The sequence below is a fragment of the Centruroides sculpturatus genome, unplaced genomic scaffold (genome assembly GCF_000671375.1).
Source record: "Centruroides sculpturatus isolate CEXI.00-Female unplaced genomic scaffold, Cexi_2.0 scaffold549, whole genome shotgun sequence".
NCBI classification, from domain to species: Eukaryota; Metazoa; Arthropoda; class Arachnida; order Scorpiones; family Buthidae; genus Centruroides; species Centruroides sculpturatus.
In genome coordinates, this window is record NW_019384752.1 from 258726 (window position 1) to 279572 (window position 20847).

At 31.3% G+C, this 20847-nt stretch overlaps 1 protein-coding gene across 1 annotated transcript in view; it reads left to right on the forward strand.

Annotated features, from left to right (window-relative positions):
- LOC111628630 (exonuclease mut-7 homolog) overlaps positions 1-20847 on the forward strand; it is a 56957-nt gene that overhangs the window by 31889 nt on the left and 4221 nt on the right. The window contains exons 12-17 of the mRNA XM_023372460.1: positions 735-844; positions 4650-4839; positions 10718-10869; positions 14141-14308; positions 14381-14434; positions 14581-14712. Coding sequence (XP_023228228.1) covers positions 735-844; positions 4650-4839; positions 10718-10869; positions 14141-14308; positions 14381-14434; positions 14581-14712 — 806 coding nt within the window. The remainder of the gene's footprint in view (positions 1-734; positions 845-4649; positions 4840-10717; positions 10870-14140; positions 14309-14380; positions 14435-14580; positions 14713-20847) is intronic.

Sequence of the window (20847 nt, forward strand, 5' to 3'; positions counted from 1 at the left end):
ATAAATTATTATTTGGTCAATATAACAATATAAATAATTCAGTATATTTGTAATAGGAATTTATTATTTCAGGGGCTTATATCTCGCGAAGGGTCGCGAGTAGGGGTATAGTTCCTTTGCCTTTATTGTTCGCATGGGGCTACAGTTTGGGGAGGTCGCCACCTCTTCACCTAATCTTACCATTGGGACTTTAACAGAGCTGTACAGCATATTGATAGGAACAAAAAAGTCAAAGGAACTGTCCTTCATGGAAATTTGTAAACAACGCCCACTAGGGGGTGTCCCGGGCTACTAGTGCATATATAGTTAATTCAATTGCAGGATATGTAAATTGGTATTTGATACGCATTTTCTGGTTTATCATGAATCATGATGTCAGTATCCTAAAACAATTAAAAAGTCCGGTGCAATGAATTCCTTGCTAGTTAGTGTAATAATTCAGGAAAATAATTCCTAACATAAATATTTTAAAAAATTATTAGGTATTATTTTCAGTATATTAAGTTCCATACATTGTGACTAAATACATATTAAAGGCAAATCAGGATTAGAATCACATAGATAAATGACAAAATAATTTTTTATACATAATGTGTAAATATTTTAATTAATTGACATGTGTATTATTGCATAAGAAATCATTGTCTAAAGAGTCTTGTCATCTCTGTTATGTATTCATCTTAAATAAGGAAAACAAATTTTGAAATTTATTTATATATATATAAATTTTCTAGGTTATGGATTACAGAATGATTTTGATATGTTAAAAGAATTTTTTGAAGAAGGAAAAGATAAGTTGAAAACACGTGCTAATATACTAGATTTGTGTTTGTTTTATGATAAAGTAAGTAAAAGCATTTTATACTTATATAATCTGTGGGTGTATTTTTTTTATATATATAATTTATGATCATCAAAATTTCTCAATGATGATATAACTTAGAATAATACTTTGTTTCATTAATATAAATACAAATTTTATTTGGTTCCTTTCATTATTATTATTTCATATATAAAGAAACTTTTACAATAGTTATCGATCATCTGAATTGTATAATACACTTTTTAAGAAACTGCTTAATTAATAATTATCAAGTTTTTTTAAATTCTAAAAAATAATATTTGCTTTAGTTAATTCTTATGAAGTCTTCTGTATAATGAATTTACATATACTGTTTTTAGTAAATTTTCATGTTTCTATAAATTCAGGCTTTAACAGTGTCAGGAAAAAGTCTGCACAAGTTTGTGTAAAATAATTTCTACCTTGAAACGGTTATTTGATAGGTGATGGAAAGTTGTACATTGTTTTTGTCCACCATTGAACATGATTGACTTAGGGTGTGCAGTGCAAGTTTCTATACAAGACTTTATGCAATTGGTCAGCTGAATCCATATTTTTTGCCTTCTGCTCCTTTTGTAAATGTCTTCTTGAGAATTTCCCAGAAATCCTTTATTGGCCTAATTTCTGGCACATCTGCAGGACTGTCCTCATTTTTGACAATAATGATGATTTCTTGTTGCAGGTGATCCAGTACAATTTTGGCTTAGTGGGAACTTGTTTGATCTGGCCATAAGACTTACATATTCTGTTTGAGAATAGTTCTTTCAAACATATGGAATTATTAGGTGATGTTGTATACATTCATTCAAATATTACTGAACATTGATAGCAAAAAATTAATTTTCTGATTAGGGCTTGACTCAACCTTTTAAGTTCTGTTGCAGTCCAAATCAAAACCTGTTCTGAAATATTTTATATACATCAGTAGGTTTAGAGGAGGTCACTGGTATAAAATCCACCATTACCATTGATTGTAAAGTGCAAGAGGGTGAAGTAAGGTTCATTTTCCAAAATGAAGAACTTTTCATAAAACTTTTTCAATAACTTTCCACAGTTTGTTTTTGCCAGTGATTACTTGCTTCTTTTGATATTTAATGTGTTTTTGTTATAAAAGCCTCTTTGAACCAACTATGTGAAATTTTCAGTTTCAGAACTACAAATCAAATTGAAGCTTTGTCACTGTCATCAAAGGCCCTCTTCAATCCTTTTAACTTGGCTTTTGTTAGAATTTCTACCTTTCTACCAGACCTCTTTCTTCTCTGTGATGGTAATCCACTCTCAAAATGTTGGAGAATGAAATATAAGTCTTTTTTGAAATTCCTTCATTTGCAAAGTTTACAATAAACTTTTTTCCTAATGTTTTATTTAAAGTATAAAAGTTGTATACTCTTAGATGTAAAGCATTTTTATTGGCATTTTGAAAGAAGCAGAAAATCAAATGCAGAGAAAAATTCTAGAATGTTCTATAGCATTCCATGTGTTTTCAAATTATAGCATGTGCAGCATAGTTAAAAATTATTGTTAATTAGAGCCCGAGATATTTTATGTAGATTTTTCCAGATACCTGTTATCAATATTTTTTAATCAATTTAAATGTAAACCCTTAAATATCTCAACATAAGAAAAAATCCAGCAATAAGTTTAACTTTCCTGATAACATTTAGTGGCATGATCTGTTATGATATTTTATTTAAAAAACTTTTTATATTTTTAACTATTATAAAATGGCAAAAAGATTAATTTTAAGGATAGGGATGGGTTTTATAAAGCATTGTAAATGCTAATAATGAGTAAAATCGTCATTAAGTCTGACCCTATTGGAAATACACATGACTGTCTTTATCTTCCCCCTTGACCTTTAACCACCAAAATTTAATAGTATCAATCTCCCTAATAAATCTCCCTCCGTGCAAAATTTTAGAAATTTTCAACCAAAAGCACAGGAGTTATTAAGCTTCAAAGAGGGTGAACAAAATCATGCTACACAAATGCACACACACTAACATCCATACATACAGAAAATAGTTCCTGAATTTTTTGTGATGTTTCAAGGTCTTCTGAGTCCAAAAATTAAAAACCTGGGGTGGGATCATTTTTTGATCAATTGCCATACCTTCTGTTAAATATAACAGCTGGGAATGTAAAAATGTACTTAAACCACTTTCATAATAAACAGTTCAAATATTGTATATGGTGTTTTCACAATATCTAAATTGCACAATGCCCTATTTCATGATCATATTGTAGATATTATGTGATACCTAACTATAAAAAATTTACATATATTATATAATATTATTATTATTAAGTGTATTATATAAATTCTGATTCTAATATTGAATATTTGAAAGTTTCCAATTATTCATATATACTGTATATATAAATAAACAATGAAATTCATTATCAGTAAGATTTTATTATACAGTAGAATCTCATTTTAAGGGATTGTGGAATAATGGATTTTTTTCTCCAGGTCCTGCCAAATCAATCTAATTTTACCCCTTTTTAGTGGATCTGTAACTCAGAATAACATATTTTTTTCTAGCTCCATCTTTGGTAAACATCATATTTTTTTCAATCTTTTAATTAATAATTGGATGTTTTTGGATACTGAAAATACATTGCATGCTGTGAAAACTAAGTGCATAATCGTCATAGTTCTCACTACTAACATTGTAGCCATGCATCAGTGTCTCCTGTAGCACATCAATTAGTGGAGGGGAATTACTTCTTGCTTAATACTTCCAGATATGCATGTGTGTCCAACAAATGTGCAAAACACCTTTGTTGCAGACATGTGTTTGAGAATATCGCACCTTGAAATTGTGCTTGTGTACTAACAGTAACAGTTCATACTGACAATACAGTAGAGCGTTGATTATCCGAATCATTTGGGGACTGGGGTAGTTTGGAAAATCGATATTTCGGATAACTGATTATGTACGAAAAAATATATTAACCTATCCCATGTTGAAATTTTTCTCCGTTGCGTGTCGCTTCACGTTGAATTTTCGTCAATGTTAAGCCTAACGAAGACTATTGTATCGTTAAAAATTATTTTTTTATTTTGTACAAACAAAATAAATATATTGAAAAATATAAAAACAATAAAAAATTATACTTCAGAAGTTAATTTAGTATCAAAAATGTAAAATGTTTGAGTAGCCCAAGATATAGCCAAAGATTGCAGCACCACAGCACTGGCGAAAATTTAAATTTGCCAACTGGAATTCTTTTGGATAATTGACTTTCGGATAATCGATGCTCTACTGTACCACCAAAAGAAGCCAGAAGTGTCACATCACCAAGATGGACAAGTTTTTTTTAACAAATCATGAAGTGCTAATGATCATACATAGTTTGGCACTTTTTGGCTTATAATGTATACAGTTTCTGTCAGCTTTGTTATGGCATAATGTACATATGTATATAAAATAAAGGACAGAAATCTCAAGAGGCTGAATAATTTTGAGTACAGGTGTTTTTTATGTAGGGAGTTTAAAAAAACAAAAATTATTTTGAATAATGGATATTTTCCTGGGAGTGCGAGAAATGATTTGTTTGCAATATAACAGATTTTTCGGAACAGATGATTTTAAACACCCCAAATGATCTGTTAAAACAAGATTCTACTGTATTGATATCAATTAAGAAAACATTGTCTCCATTTCTAAGCTATTAACAGTAATTTATTTTTTTTTAAATTTGAATAAATTGAAATCAAAAAATGGCTGGAGCCAAAATTTTTGTTTATTGTATACATGAAATGTTGATATCAATTAAGCATTTAATTTAATTATTATTGCAGTTAAATAGAGTTTATCCTAAAGTAACTGAAAAATTTCGACGTTTTAAAAGTAATGAAAATACATTATATTCGGATCATAAAGGTCTAAGTGGATTATCTGAAATAATTTTAGGTAAGCCACTTAGCAAAGAAGAATGCACTTCAAATTGGGAAAATCGACCTCTCCGGAAATCTCAAGTGATATATGCAGGTATTAAATATGAAAATTTATTCAATTTTTAATATAGTGGCAATGTTTAATCTACACTAATATATAAAGTGAGAATGTTTGGTAGATTTTGAGGTTACCTCTATCAAACAAACTGAATTTTATTATTCTTTTGCTATTGGAAAGCTTATTTTTTTCATATGAACACAGGCTATATACTATTTTCATATTATAAAATGAAAATGCAGGAGAATGATGTTTTTACCACTGCATTTGTCTGATTCATTCCAGGTCAAACCCCTTTGCCATCTGGTGGAATTTTTTAAATTTATCATCTTATATTTTTGTTTTCAATTTTGATTTGTGCAGTTCAGATAGTTGTGTATATGTTTTGTTTATATTGTGTTGGTGGTTTGTTTCTTATTATAATATTCTTATCAGATATTTACAACTAAAAGGAGCAAATTTACTTTCCTTATATGAAACCAAACATTTGTAAATACAGTAGACCTACAGTATTTTATTTGTTCTTTGTTCATCGTTCATCAGCACAATTGCAGATGTGAATGACACTGTTGGTATCATAACAGAGCTGTACAGCATGCAAAAGTCAAAGGAATCATACCTCGTGCTAACCTTTTGAGATATAGCTCCCAAAATCAGTTTGCTTTCAGATGTGATAGAGAGTCACACCACATGCTCCATGCAAACTCCATGCTTAGTCTTCAGCATAGGTGGCTATGCTGGTGGTGAATAGCCCATTTGAATGTTTGTAAGTTCTTGATGCTTTATAGTTTTAGGGGTGTAGGTGCTTGCTCCCATGTGAGGTATGAGTGATAGAGAGCACGAAGTGCATGACTGCATGCAGAGCATGGAGAATAGGCAATAGTACTAGTTCAAGGTAAAACTGTTTTCAGTCATTAGAACGTAATGCATTTTTTATTTATGTTAAAGGCACTGGTTGCCATGCCTAAAACATAACTTGCTTGCAAACTTATCCACAAGCAAGATGGTAACCGAAACTGCATATTTGGAGGTGAATATCTTGCAAAGACTCACATGTCAGACTTCTCTTTATTCTTTACTGATAAATTATTTGTTGTTACAATGACAGCCCAGCATGCTGGACTGTCAAACACATGATAGGCTTAGTGGAGCATGCAGTATGACTCCCTATAGTACCTGGTTGATTTTGGGGGCTTATAAGCTCCCAAACTCTGACCAAATTCCACACAGTTACTCTCTGGTACCATAGGGTACCAGAGAGTAACTGTGTGTTCAAAAAACTAGGATCCCTCACTCCATCTCCTAATGCCAAACTCTCAAACCTTTTGAGCAATCTGGACAAACTTTGCAAAGTTAGTCTTTACAATCCTTCAAAAAATATATGCTACTTTAAAACTCAGACCCTCATTCCTTTCCCTTGATTTCATCTCCCATAAATTGCCAAACCTTTGAATTGATTTGCATCAAATTTTGCATGGATACTTTCTGCCACCTTATGTTGATATATGATGAAAATGACTATAATGAGAACAACTGAATCCCTTCCCAGAGTTTCTGGGCAATGCTGAGCATTCTTTGCTAGTTTACAGTAAAGAATGTTTATGTATTTTTACAACAATAATTTTATTTATTATCACCATAAATTATATGTACAGTACATGTTATTTCGATTTTACGTATGAGTTTTTTATTTTATTGAACTGATGTTAATTTGTTTGAAAAGACTAATATGAATATCTGTAAAAACTTCATACAGATATTCATGTTATTCAAAGCATGAAAAATAAATATATAAAAATAACAATCATACATTTTGATGCATGCAGTTTTCAGTAAGCCATATCTTTATAAATTCTAATGACAACAAACTTGTAATGTATCATGTAAACTCCATAAATACCAGTTTTCATATGGGAAAAAACTTATAGTAACAGTAATATAAAAAGGAACTGATATTGATATATGAAAATTAATTCACATTAGTTAAATTTTAAAATCTTTTCTATGATCATGTTAAGTTTTCAATTTTGAGCTCTATAACTGCTTTTCTTTTCCACTAGACTTATTACACCATCAATTAGAAACAGAAAATCACATCTTTATTTCCTGGAGTATGCATTTTGGACTTTGAGTCCCTTTTCAACTCTTTGTGATGTAATTGTTTGGGAAATAATGCATACAAATTAACATAAAATTTTTGCACTGTTACAAAATTTGTAAAAATTTTTTAACTTGCATGGTTATGACAAGCACAGAAATAGTGACGATTGATAATATACAGATGATAATTATTAATTTACAGGTGTTTGCTATAACAATAGTTAGAATGTTAATGATTTACAAGAACAATATGTATAACAAGTATGCAGTATGACTCCCTATAGTACCTGGTTGATTTTGTGGGCTTATAAGCTCCCAAACTCTGACCAAATTCCACATAGTTACTCTCTGGTACCGTATGGTACTAGAGAATAACTATGTGTTCAAAAAACTAGGATCCCTCACTCTTCTGATTTCATCTCCTTTTAAGGTGTAAAAATTGTGAACTTACAGTAGATATGACAGTATGATATATAAAGTAGTAATAGCAGTGAGAGACAAACAATATACGTAAAAAAAGTACAGTAGACCCCCTATAACGCTTAGATACGTTCCACGCTAATCGAATTTTACGTTGTAGGAATGATTAAATACATGATACAATCGCAGCCCGATAGGTGTGAACTTTATGGACTAAGGCTGTTTGAAAGGTTTCCTTCTATAAAATTAACCGATTCTAGACTAATTCCACTCAACATTTCCAAAACACGTATAATTTTTTGGGAATAATCCGTATAAACTATGCTATAAACAAAAAATTATAGGATTACTTACCGAGTGTGCACCATTCGACTACGCCCGTTGTTCAAAGCTTGTCATCGTCGCGGAACAGCACACGAAACGGCGGCCGCGATTTCTGATAACGAATTTTTCGCAGAAAAATAACTTGACCTTTGGAGACATCATTAATATAAATAATTTTTATGGCCGTTGAATAAGAAGTGTTTCTTTCACAAGAAATGTATAAAATTAGTGCTGTATTAGACTTACGGTACCTAATTTACATACTGTACAGACGATAATAAACTCAACTTATTTCCTAAAATCTCCGTAGCGTGGCGCCACGCTAGACGGTGGAAATTATATATTTAATTATAATAAAGTTACAATAAGTTAATATATAATTATATATACAGTACCTAATTTATATTTAATTAATATATAATTATATGTACAGTACCTAATTTATATATAATTTATATATAATACTGTACAGACGATAGCAAACTCAATTTAGCCGCTCCGTAGCGTGGCGCAGGATGGAGGAAAGTAGTTCGGCTGCTCATCCACTATTGGTCCAGATTCTATCAATCTTATCGCGAAACGACATTATAGGAGGTACTTTATATGAATGTTGCTACAATTTTTTCGCTATGTTATAGGAATTGTTGTTATAGGAACGCACGTTATAGGGGGGTCGACTGTACACTGTTAAAACCATAACATTAAAAACTGTGTCATTGGAAACTGTTTTACCATTAAAACAATAAAATAGAATAATGAAGTAAAAAACAAGTGCACTGTTAAAACAATAAGATTATAAACTTATTTACAGTAAAATCATAACATAAATACTCTAGGAAATAAAAATGTGATTTTCTGAAGATTGTCCTATTTCTAATTGATGGGGTAATAAGTCTAGCAGAAAAGAAATGCCATCATAGAGCTCATAAAATTGAATACAAGACTAGACAAGAAGTGTATTACAGAACTCATGTTAATAACCACTTATTGTTAGTGTTTGATCCTTCAATGGACTTAGTAGAATACATTACACTCATTTACTCGCCAGTAGTGTGTTTCAAATGCAATTTTTTTTCACCTGACTGACTTTATAATGTCAAGTTTAGTTTCCTTAGTAACAGAGCCATACTTCTTGCATTTATCACTATTGCTGGATTTAATATTGTTTTGGATTCATTATTGAAGCACTAATCATAAAAGTTTATAAAAACTGCAAATAATAGTGAAAAGTGTGGTTATTTCAATGTTACTGACTTTGATGGAACATCAGAATTTGCATAAAAACAAAAAATGATAATGTGTAATAGAAGTTAATCCACATTAATTGTTTATTACTAGCTAAAGACTGACTTCAGCACTACCCCAGAAGTGGCAAGATATTCCAAATTCATGCAAATTAAAATTTTAAATGTACTGTCAAATTGTTCATGTCTGAAAGTTTGTAAGTTGAACATTCATAAGTAGAGGAGCACTGTGTTTAATTTTTTGGTGTTTTTTTCACATTTAGATTATGGACTCTGAAATATGTAACCTTACACCCTTGATTATAGAATACAGTATTGCATCAGTTACTTTTACAATTATAATTTGTGAATATTTTATTAGATTCCAGGGGAGAGCAAGTGTCCTATTTGTTCCCTCTGCAGATGCCCATGCAATTGTATGTTCTCAAAATTGCAATTTTGAATATATTTTGTAAAATTTTGCTTGTTTTTGTTTTAAAAATTATACAGTATTAATATAGATGAATTACACAATTCAAAATATCAGAGATAAAATTAGAATAAATATAAATAAAATAATTTATAGTTATAGTTAGTCCAATTGAAAAATGGATAGTATTATTATTTGTTATTGTTAGAAAATACAACAAATTATTTAGTTTTTTTATTTTAAACAATCATATTCTTAACACTTATTCTTTTTCAGACAAACATTTTTTTTCTTTTTATGATGATGCCAGAGACTCTGCCTCTGACTATAACTCAAATGTCTTGTATCATGGTACAAAAAAATCTAGAGAATTTAATGTAATTTATAGTAATTCTTTATAAATTGTAATAAGTTTTTATGTAGATCAAAGAACTGTAAATATCAAGAAATTTTATATATAATTTATTATTATTAGTTTGTTTTTCATTAACATTCTAAAAAATATTCAGATTGTGTTTATTGAATCTGATCATTGGATTTTAATGTTCTGTGATGCATTTCATAGCATCACAGAACATTTTCTATGCCCAGATTCTCCAGTTCTGCTTGCTGACTTAGCCATCAAGAGAGAAGTGAATTTTGCCTATAGACTAAATCCTACTGGCCATATTTTATTGTCATGATTGTACTCAGGACTTTTGATGCAGAGTTCAATCTTTGTGCCTTTGAATTATGTGTGGATGCAAATCACTTCTAATGATGGTGCTGACACTTATGTGGCTGATGTGCATCTCTTGAACAGAATAATACAATGGCCATTTTGGACTTTGCTCATAAACACAAAATTCTCCACAGATTTGATCAAACAACAAATGTGCTGTTGATGACATTAACAGCACATTTGTTTTCCCTCTAAACAAAGTATAGCAGATGATTGAACTTCTGTATTAATTTGACAATTTTGTTGGTTCCAATTAGTGTAGAATGATCTTTATACTATTTCTGGGCTGTTGGACTATAAATATTTGTTTTTCAAGACTATGGCATCATATTTGTATGACTACTCATGCATGTTCTAAAGTTCCCTGTGAACTTTGGAGCTTATATCTATAACAATAAGGGAGATAGTTAATAAAAAGGTACCTAAATAACATATATAGTAAGTATATATATATAAGGTGTAAAAAATTAAAGTTATAGAATATCTAAAATTGATTTTAATATTTCAACACACTTGCTTAAGAATCTTGTTATCTATTAGAATTTTTTTTATGATTGGTGAAAATACCATGTTGTTAGTAAAATGATCTATATAGTCTATGTTTTAAAAAAGTAATAAAATGTTAATTTTTTTATTTTACTTTATATTATTTTTATGGAAATATTATTATACTAATTTTAATTTTTAATTTTTTAGCTCTAGATGCTTATTGTCTTTTGGAAATATATGAAAGTATACATAATAAAGTGCATCTCTGTGGACTTGATTTTGATCAAATTGTTAGAGACTTTTTATCACAAAAAGTACAAAAGGTTTCATCCAAAAAGAAGACCTCACAAAAAAATAAGGCAAGTTTTCCAAATACTAATTGAAAGATATATTAGTCTGGTAGTAAAAAATTTTTATTGAAAATATATACAGTGTGAAGTATTTAATTATAAATTTTAATAGAATATAATCTATAAATAACTTTTAACAAATGTGTAATAGTGGAAGATAAATAAAAATTTTTAAATTAGGCAACTGAAAAGGTCTGTGCATTTTTTGATTTAGCGTAAAATTAAGCAATATATAAAAAGTGAATACAGAATCAGGTAAGTAAATACCAATATAAATTTGTTCTCCTGGAATGGGATTTACAGTCTTCTGAAAAAGAAATCTGCCAACTCCATTTTTTCAGTTCTTAGGTTTGAAATTGTCAGTTGCTCATATGATTGCTTAGAGCAGGGGTGTCCAACCCGCGGCCCAATAAATGTGTAAACAAAACCAACAAATTTTTTAATTTATTTTTTCTTTATTTATTTCAATGACATAAAGTCAAAAAAAAAGTTTCACAAAATTTATACATATTTTATTTTTGTGTGGAAAGCAAATATTTTCAAATACTTGGAAATGTGTGAATGAGGAAGGAATACTAAATAAAGCTGGAGTTGTGACTCAAAGATTATAGTCCCAAATTTGTGGAAAGGAGAGAAAGGCCAAAAGATAAAAAGTAGTGAGAAAGGTTAAATAGACTTTCTGTTATGCAAATATTGACCCTTAATTTTCCAACCTTCCTTACTTATTTATCTTTTGTCCTTTCACTCTTTTCCCTTTGTTTGGGTCTCTAATCCTTGAGTCCCAACTCCAGCTTTATTTAGTATTCCTTCCTCATTCACACATTGGAAATATTTTCAAATATTTGGAAATCAAAAATAAAATATATATAAAGATTTATGGCTTTGTGAAGCTTCTTTTTTTTTTGAGTTTATGCCATTGAAATAAATAAATTAAATTAAAAAATTTGTTGGTTTTGTTTACACATTTATTGGGCACCCCTGAATTAAAGTTTTCTTTCGTGATTTCTTAAAATTATAATTATATATAGAAAAGTTTATAAGATGCAATTAATGTTTTGGTACAGATTAACATATATCACAAAGTACAAATATTTCAAATTCAAAATCATATCAAATGAAATTGAAACAAAGTTCTGTTTAGATCAGCAGTAAATATTCTAAGTTGAGTTAACATAACATCAAGAATTGGAATTTTTTTTTTTTTGAAAAATCAATCTTTTTGTGTATTTAAGACAGCATTTCCCAAACTCCTTGGTAAAGTGGAGCCCTCACAATTCATCAGCATCTTTTCCTATAAATTTGTACAATTGACTGAGAAAAAATGAGATCACCAGACTAATGTTTTAGTTTTTATTATTTCATTGAATGATAAACAATTAAATATATTTAATTTTTAATCATTCAATGAAATGTCAGTTGTACATGCATGAGAAAGGTAAATGGCAACTACCATGTTGAGGTGAACTGCTTGCTTAAAAATACAGTGTGTCCGAGAAAGATCTTTATCATTCTAAACATTAATAACAAAAATACTAACAGGTGAAATGAAATGCAGTTTGCTGCAAAAGAATGAAAAAATCTAAGAGTTTTTTCTGGTATCAATTGCCTGAGGTAGATGGTGCTAGTTGCTTGCCAGTTGTGATAGGGACCCATACCTTGGCGTCCGCGATCGCCTGACATAACCCCAAAAAAAGAAATCCAGTGGAGTTATGTTAAAGACATGTTTCTGATATATNAAATCTAAGAGTTTTTTCTGGTATCAATTGCCTGAGGTAGATGGTGCTAGTTGCTTGCCAGTTGTGATAGGGACCCATACCTTGGCGTCCGCGATCGCCTGACATAACCCCAAAAAAAGAAATCCAGTGGAGTTATGTTAAAGACATGTTTCTGATATATCCGTTTTAAAGGAAAGGATACAATTAGCAATCCTCACTGTTACACCGCAAATGTTAAAAAACACTTGGAGGGAAAACGAGTACAGACTCGACATTGTTCATGCTACTAACGGAGCTCACGTTCAGCTACATTGAAGGTACTGTAAAAAAACTTAGATTACTTCATTCTTTTGCAGCAAACTGCATTTCATTTCACATGTTAGTATTTTTGTTATTAATGTTTTAGAATGATAAAGATCTTCCACGGACAATCTGTACTTATATTGGATCAAATGCATTATTTGTCTATTTTAACTTTGTGAATCTTTTTAAATATTTAAAGAGTCTAGAATTTGAGTTGTGGAGCATTTCAGAATAACTAAGTAAACTTAAATTTTTTTTTCAAATTAATTACAGTGAAGTTCCATAAATGCTCCTCTGTAATGCAAATTCATATAATGTGACAAAAAATTGCTACTGGTACTCATACAAAATTCAAATTTTGTCATCCAGAAGTGTGTTTTTTTCTTCAGTTTCTAGACTTAGGTTTAAACTTGCATAAAATTGTAATTGTCTGGTAATGCAGGTCTCTATAACGTGGAACACATTCCCACATTGAATGGGACTCCACTGTATATTTATATGAAATTTTCAAGTTATTTCAAATCAAAATGTAAAAGTTAACTTTTCCTTTAAGAATTATTAAGTAATAAATAAAATTAAAATATGAAACAAAGATTTTCAAATTTATTTAATTTTATCAAAATTCATAATTCAACATATATACAGTAGAGCATCAATTATCCAAAAAATTTGGGACTGGGGTACTGGGGTTGTTCGGATAACTGATCATTTACACAAAACTGTACTGTATATAATTTGTATCACACATATTACAAATACATACCTTACATTAATGTAATACATTAAACTAGGCCTACAGTTCAGTTTGGCAGTGAAGGGAAGAGTACTGCAACACCACAGTCCTAGTGGAAATTTGAATTTGCCAACTGGAATGCTTTTGGTTAACCGGTATTTGGAATTATTGCTCTGAAATTAAATAATCTAGGAAAAAGAAGAGAAATTTAAATTCGTTTTTAATAATATACCTATGTCAAGATGTATTGTAAATATAAGTGATTTAAAGCAGAAAAGTAAAAAAGATCCAAATATTTTACAGTACATTTATGAAGATAGTAACAAAAAATCATTTTTTATATGTATTCCAATTTCTGTTATTATCTCTTATTGATTTTTCAGTTTTATAAGTAGTTTTTTTTATCATTTACAATTTTATCCAAACTAATTTTAATAATCTTTAATTGTATTTTGCTGTTCAATTTTTTATGCTGTTGTCTAATTGTAATTTTGAGTTTTATAATAATAATAAATTATTTTAATTTTAGAAAAAGTTTTCTCCTCCATTACAAACAGTTAACAACTCACCATGTACTATTAAAGATGTTAAATTTGTAGTGGATAATATGTTACACGGGTTGGGAAAATTTCTTCGTAAATGTGGAAGTGACACAAAATGTTTAGAGAACTTGGATGATCACACAGAAGCTGCAAAGGTAAGAGTTTAATATTTAACCTATTAAAATATAAAATTCTTATTTAATAATATACTGTTTTCATCATTTTAGATTGCTTTAAAAGAAGACAGAATTATTTTAACTAGTGGTGCACCATATTTTCAGGTATATACTGTATATTATTGAAATTTTATCTTTCATTTTATAAATAATTTTGAAAATTTACATATTAAAAATTAACATTCAAAATAAATATTAATGTAACTATCTTTTAATTAAAATGTGCTTAATTTACTATATTTCATTTTTAGTTAAAGTCTTATTTACCTGAGGGAAGGTGTTTTAATGTGCCATGTTCACAAAATGCAAAAGAACAAGCCATGACTGTGTTCAGACATTTTAATATAAAAATCAATGAGGAAGATATATTTTCTCGCTGTTCTGTAAGTTTTTATCAATCTTACTATTTATCATCATTTAAAAAAATTAAAAATATGATGTGAATAAAAATCAGACATAATATTACAATCTAAATAGCATATAAATGTCTACTCATAATCATTTATTTAATATTTATGAATTAACATATACAGAATGAAAGAACTGTTAAAATTTTATATTATAAAGGAGTATGATATTTTATATTGTTTAAAGTTAGAAATCTTTACATAACATGGTTTGAGACTGCTTTCATAAATTTGAAAAATTGCATATATATGATATGATCAAATATTGTTTATACTGTAGCATTACTTCAGAATTATTAATTAGAAAATATATTGAAGTCAGGTTTATGTTATGTATTACAAAATCAATATATATTAAAGAATGTTTAAATCAAAACCAGAAACTACAAGAAAACATTTACTGCCATTCAAATAGTTTTCTATTAGAAATATAAAATAATTTTATAATATTTGTTACAGCATTGCTGTACAATTTTTTATGAATAAGTTCTTGCAACTCAAAACATAATTTTATACTTTAAGTTTATTGTGAGAATTTAATTATAATTAGATATGTAAACTACATGTTGAACTTTGGGCTGCTCCTTTTTTAAAACAAAGATGTAATAATACAACTTAGCTATAATGTATTAAATTAATTTTATTATCTGAAAAAAAAAGGTTAAAATTTTTCTACGTAAAAAGAGTTTTTATTGAAATGTGTGTATTTATTTATTAATATTTATGAAGGATATACAGTGGAACCTCACTTAACAAGCAAAACAAATTGTAAAAAATGACTCGCTTAATGAGTGAGGGGGAGAAGGGAAGTCCCAGATTGTGCACATACTCATCAGTCTGTGTTTAGCACTTGTTCCACTTGTGATCACATATTATGTACAAACATCAACAAGCATAGCCCGTTAAACATGCCAAATGATATGCCAAATTTCTTGGGCCATGTAAAGGCCATAATTAAATATTAGAGATTAATTAATTTGACTAGATTGTAGGCAGTTAATTTCTAATAGAGATGTTGCGGCCGAAGTTTTCATCTCTAAAATGTGAATATGAGACCAGCCGATTAGGGGTGAGGTGTTTTCGACAGCCGAGCGGTTAATACTGTCGTGTGGGCGCGGAATGACTCACCGAGACAGGTTTACCATATAAAACCGTTTAATAATATACATAAATTGTTCTTACAACAATTCAAGAAGTCAGGCAAACGCCTATCCCACGATGGGTTACTAAAACAGTTCCCAAACAACACGGAAAAGTTCGACAGTTCGATCGGTCCTTGGGTGTTTCGCCCGCCGGACACAGAGAACGATGTCCCCGGAGCACGCACCAGCACTTGCCGCGATGTCCTCGGTTAACGAGTTGAACCTCGGCGATTCTGGACAGAACGGGTTGTCGAAACCAGCTCCTAGGGCGTCGAAAGAGCCTTCGTTGTGTCTCTGTCGTGAGCACCAAATCCCAGCAGGGTAGCGCTACGCACCAAAACCCAAGACCCCGTAAAGTTCCCGAAAACGCGGTTTTATTAATTTTTCCACCGCGGTCGCCTCTCCATTGGTCTCTCCTCGTCACATGGTGACAATTCGAAACTCCAGGAAGGGCGCGGGAGAGTTCAACGTCGCGTCGGAACACGACTCCTCTCCAACCTCGTTTTCCTCGACTTTACTCTATCTATTGTTTAAAATCTTTTAACAAGACAAAAGGTTCATTGTTTAAATCCGATCTTTAAGTTCGCTCTTTCGCACTACGAAAATTGACTCTTTTAAAAAGTCGTTATTGGCCTGCTTTCGGACCCCGTTTGGGTCCTCACATGAACATCAAACGTTGAGTGCCACCATCTTGTAAGCCTAGAAGTTTGACAATGGCATTTGGAATTCAAGCATGATTTCAATGATGTTCTGAATGCCATGGTCAAATTTCTAGGCTTACAAGATGGTTTGTCTTCATGTTTTAGAGATGAAAACTTTGGCTGCAACTTCTAATATTTAATTATGCCAAATTCTTGGGCTATGTAAAGGCTATATCTTTTGGCATGATTACCAGACATATTATTTGTGATTTGTTTTCTGCAAATTGAATTCACATTTCAGATTGGTTCATTCCATTCTAGAAGTGTAGGGTAGCTGAACTGGTGGACATAGGGGACTTGAAACCCACTCCACGGCACCTGTGTAAGGTTGCTGTCTCCTAGGTGGAATCTATTAATCCCACGTCAGGATGAACCTAAGGGAAAGTTGTATGTGGGCTGTGACGGAGGAGGCAAATGATGACAAGTGTTTTATACAAGAAAGCTGTTTATTTGTTAACATTTATGCTTACATCGACAATCGACACTCCTTCACTCTCCGCATCTTCTCGTTGAAGATGCGGAGAGGTGAGAACTTCAGTGTCTGTCTGGCCCTGGGACGAGATGAGGTCGCTGAGCAAGGTGGACAATCAGAAGGAGGAAGCGGCGGAGTCCAAAGTTCTTGGCGACGACACACCACAATATAAGTCACGACCTTTCATGGAATACGGAGGAGAGCTTCTCTCCGACCTTGAATTTCAGATTTTTATAGTTTTTTCTCCTACTATTCGGACTTCTGATTGGTCCCTCATCTCCTTCCTCGCTTCCCAATTGGTCTCTTTTGTTTTGGGGAAAACTGAGACTGACTCGGGTCACGGGAAAGGTCCGATTCTAGGTGTCTGCTCAACGCTGTTCTGTCGATTGTTCTTGGGAATTGTTGACAAAATTGCAAGACTCGCGCTCATAATTTAGCTCCATTACTCGCGATTTCTGTCATCTGGGTATTCGAACGATCATATGCAATGATTTATCTCTCTTAAATCTTTCTCTCTTTTCCAAAATTGTTTCCCTAGATTGATTGTTTATGAGCATTTGGGTCAAAGTTCTACCTGTTTATGATCACTTGTGTCTGACTTATAACTTTTCATTTTGACATTGACAGTTCATTTAACACATGTTGGAGTCATCCGGGACTTGTTGTTTAAATTATGAGATTTTCCTCTCCCTCTCATATTTAATCTATTGTTATTATTTAATCATAAGAATACCACGATTTACATGATTTCGGACCTCGGTTGGGTCCTCACAGAAGAAATGATGATGATTCATGCTCCTTAACAATGTATATTGAATAAACGTTACACACAAAATATTTGAGTATTTTTTTTTTTTTTGACATGGAACACATTATCATATTTTACATTAATTTCTATGGGAAAAATTGTTTCGCATTACGAGTAAGATTCTGGAACGAATTATGCTCATTAAGCAAGGTTCCACTGTATTTATTAGTTGTATTTACAATATTTGTATGATCTGTTATATTTCTAATATATGATTTACAAATATCTATGTACTGTACCTTGCACAGAAAATATCCAAAATGCATAATTATTTATTTATTTTTAATACAAAGTTGTATTCTGAGTAAAAAATCTGTCCTGTTATAGATAAGGTTCCGATTACAGTATACCATTACTATATAACTGGATTGCTGTATGTAAGATCTTTCTATATAATACGTCTCTGNAGAAAATATCCAAAATGCATAATTATTTATTTATTTTTAATACAAAGTTGTATTCTGAGTAAAAAATCTGTCCTGTTATAGATAAGGTTCCGATTACAGTATACCATTACTATATAACTGGATTGCTGTATGTAAGATCTTTCTATATAATACGTCTCTGTAATCCAAAAAAATTTCGTAGACGGACTCAGAGCCAAACTTTCAGTTAGGAACTCACTTTTATTCCTTAAAAAAAATGACAAATGCATTTCAGGTTGGTACACGCATCCAACCCCTCTTCAGTGTCTTAAAAATAAAAATTGTGTATGGGCTACCAACACATCTAAACACCAACACCTGTTTTTCATCTATACAACTTAGAATTATCGTACAAGCTTAAAGAGCACTTGAAGTGTTTGCATAACATCACTTTGTTAAAATATATATTTTTATACAAATNTCAGTGTCTTAAAAATAAAAATTGTGTATGGGCTACCAACACATCTAAACACCAACACCTGTTTTTCATCTATACAACTTAGAATTATCGTACAAGCTTAAAGAGCACTTGAAGTGTTTGCATAACATCACTTTGTTAAAATATATATTTTGATACAAATAGTATACGAACAATCCACAAAATACTTAGCAAAACATTAGAACAAGGCTGCTAATGTTTTGCTAAGTATTTTGTGGATTGTTCGTATACTATTTGTATCAAAATATATATTTTAACAAAGTGATGTTATGCAAACACTTCAAGTGCTCTTTAAGCTTGTACGATAATTCTAAGTTGTATAGATGAAAAACAGGTGTTGGTGTTTAGATGTGTTGGTAGCCCATACACAATTTTTATTTTTAAGACACTGAGGAGGGGTTGGATGGGTGAGGGGTCGACTGAGAGGTCCGAATTATGGGTGTCGATTTAAAATAAAAAGCTCCTTTTCAGACGCTAAGGAAACGGATTAGGTGTCTCGAATGAACAATGCAATTGTTTTTTTTTTTTCGTAAATTTGTTAAACAATGGAAACGGATAAATTCGAGGAAAACGCGACGAGAGAGAGGAATCATATTCAGTCGCAACGTTGACCTCTCCTGCGCCCTTCATTAGGTTTCGAATTGTCACCAGGTGACTATGAGAGACCAATGGAGAGGCGACGATGGTTAAGAAATCTATAAAACCGTGCGACTCAAGGGACAAAGGTTCTTGGTTCGTAGTTCTTGGTTCTTGGTGCTCCTCTCCAGGATTTTTGTGATCCTACTTATCAACCGTGACCGATTCGTCAACTCCCGTGACTTATTGTCGCTCTCCAGTGACGTCTTGATTTGCACAGATTTGCCTTTCACCAGAGACTTTCGCCGAAGCTGTGCCGCACGCCCCGGGGCCGTCGATATCAACGTATGACATCGAAGGACCAAACGGAGAAAGTCGGACCCTTGAAGGAACTTTTAATTTGCTCCACGAGCTGTGTTACGTTGAAAATTTGAAGAACGTTGTAAGAATCTTTTGTAATATAATAAACGGGTTAAAAATGGTAAACCTGTCTCAGAAAGTCATTCTGTGCCCACACGACAGAAAGGACCGCTCGGCTGTCGAAAAACCCTCACCCTAATCGGCTGACCTCACAGATGCGTGTACCAACCTGAAATGCATTTGTCATTTTTTTAAGGAATAAAAGTGAGTTCCTAACTGAAAGTTTGGCTGTGAGTCCGTCTACCAAATTTTTTTGGATTACAGAGATGTATTATATAGAAAGATACAGTATACCAATTTTATCAGTATAATTTAAAAGAATTTTTTTACAAAGGATATGCATTATTTGAAGAAACTGTTGTGCAATTTTTAACAATGTAGAAACTTAGCATTTTCTTCAACAATTATAGGTTGGAATTTTAACAGTGAGAATTGTGCTATACTTTTGTTAAAATATGAAATATCAAGACCTATTTTTTTATGCCAGCAGCATAAAAAAATAATGTGTGTGATATCTAAATCACCTGAAACATGCTGCAGTTGTTTGAAATGTTAGTGTTCTAACTAACTGGTCTAAACAATATTTTCAAAGACTGTACAGTGTTCTTGACTAATGCATTATTGAAGTGGCCTGGGATTAAACTATAAAAAATATGTTACAAAGGCCTTTATCATCATCACAAGCTACCCACTCTATCGTGCAAAACCTAGGTACAACAGTTCAGAAGAGGATGATGACATATCAGGAAGATCAGCTGTGAATGAAAGGCAAATATTAATAGTGGCATCACTGTAGGAAAGAAACAGAAAATGGACAATTCAAGAACTTGCTGTCAAATTTGGACTGGTACACACAACAGTGCATGTCTTAAAGACCAAATTACAGATGAAGAAAATTGTATCATTGAATCATTCGATTTTTCATTATTTGAGTGAACAACTTTCGTAAAGACATGTTGGCTCCATACTCTCCTGAAATGAACCCACATGACTTCAATCTTTCTGCAAGGTGAAGGAACCAACTCTTGGCAAATGCTTTAAATCAGGAGAAATTAATATGTGCAATAGGCCATACAGTAACAGATGTCAATAGAACTAAGTCTGCTGATTGAATGGCTTCCAAAATTA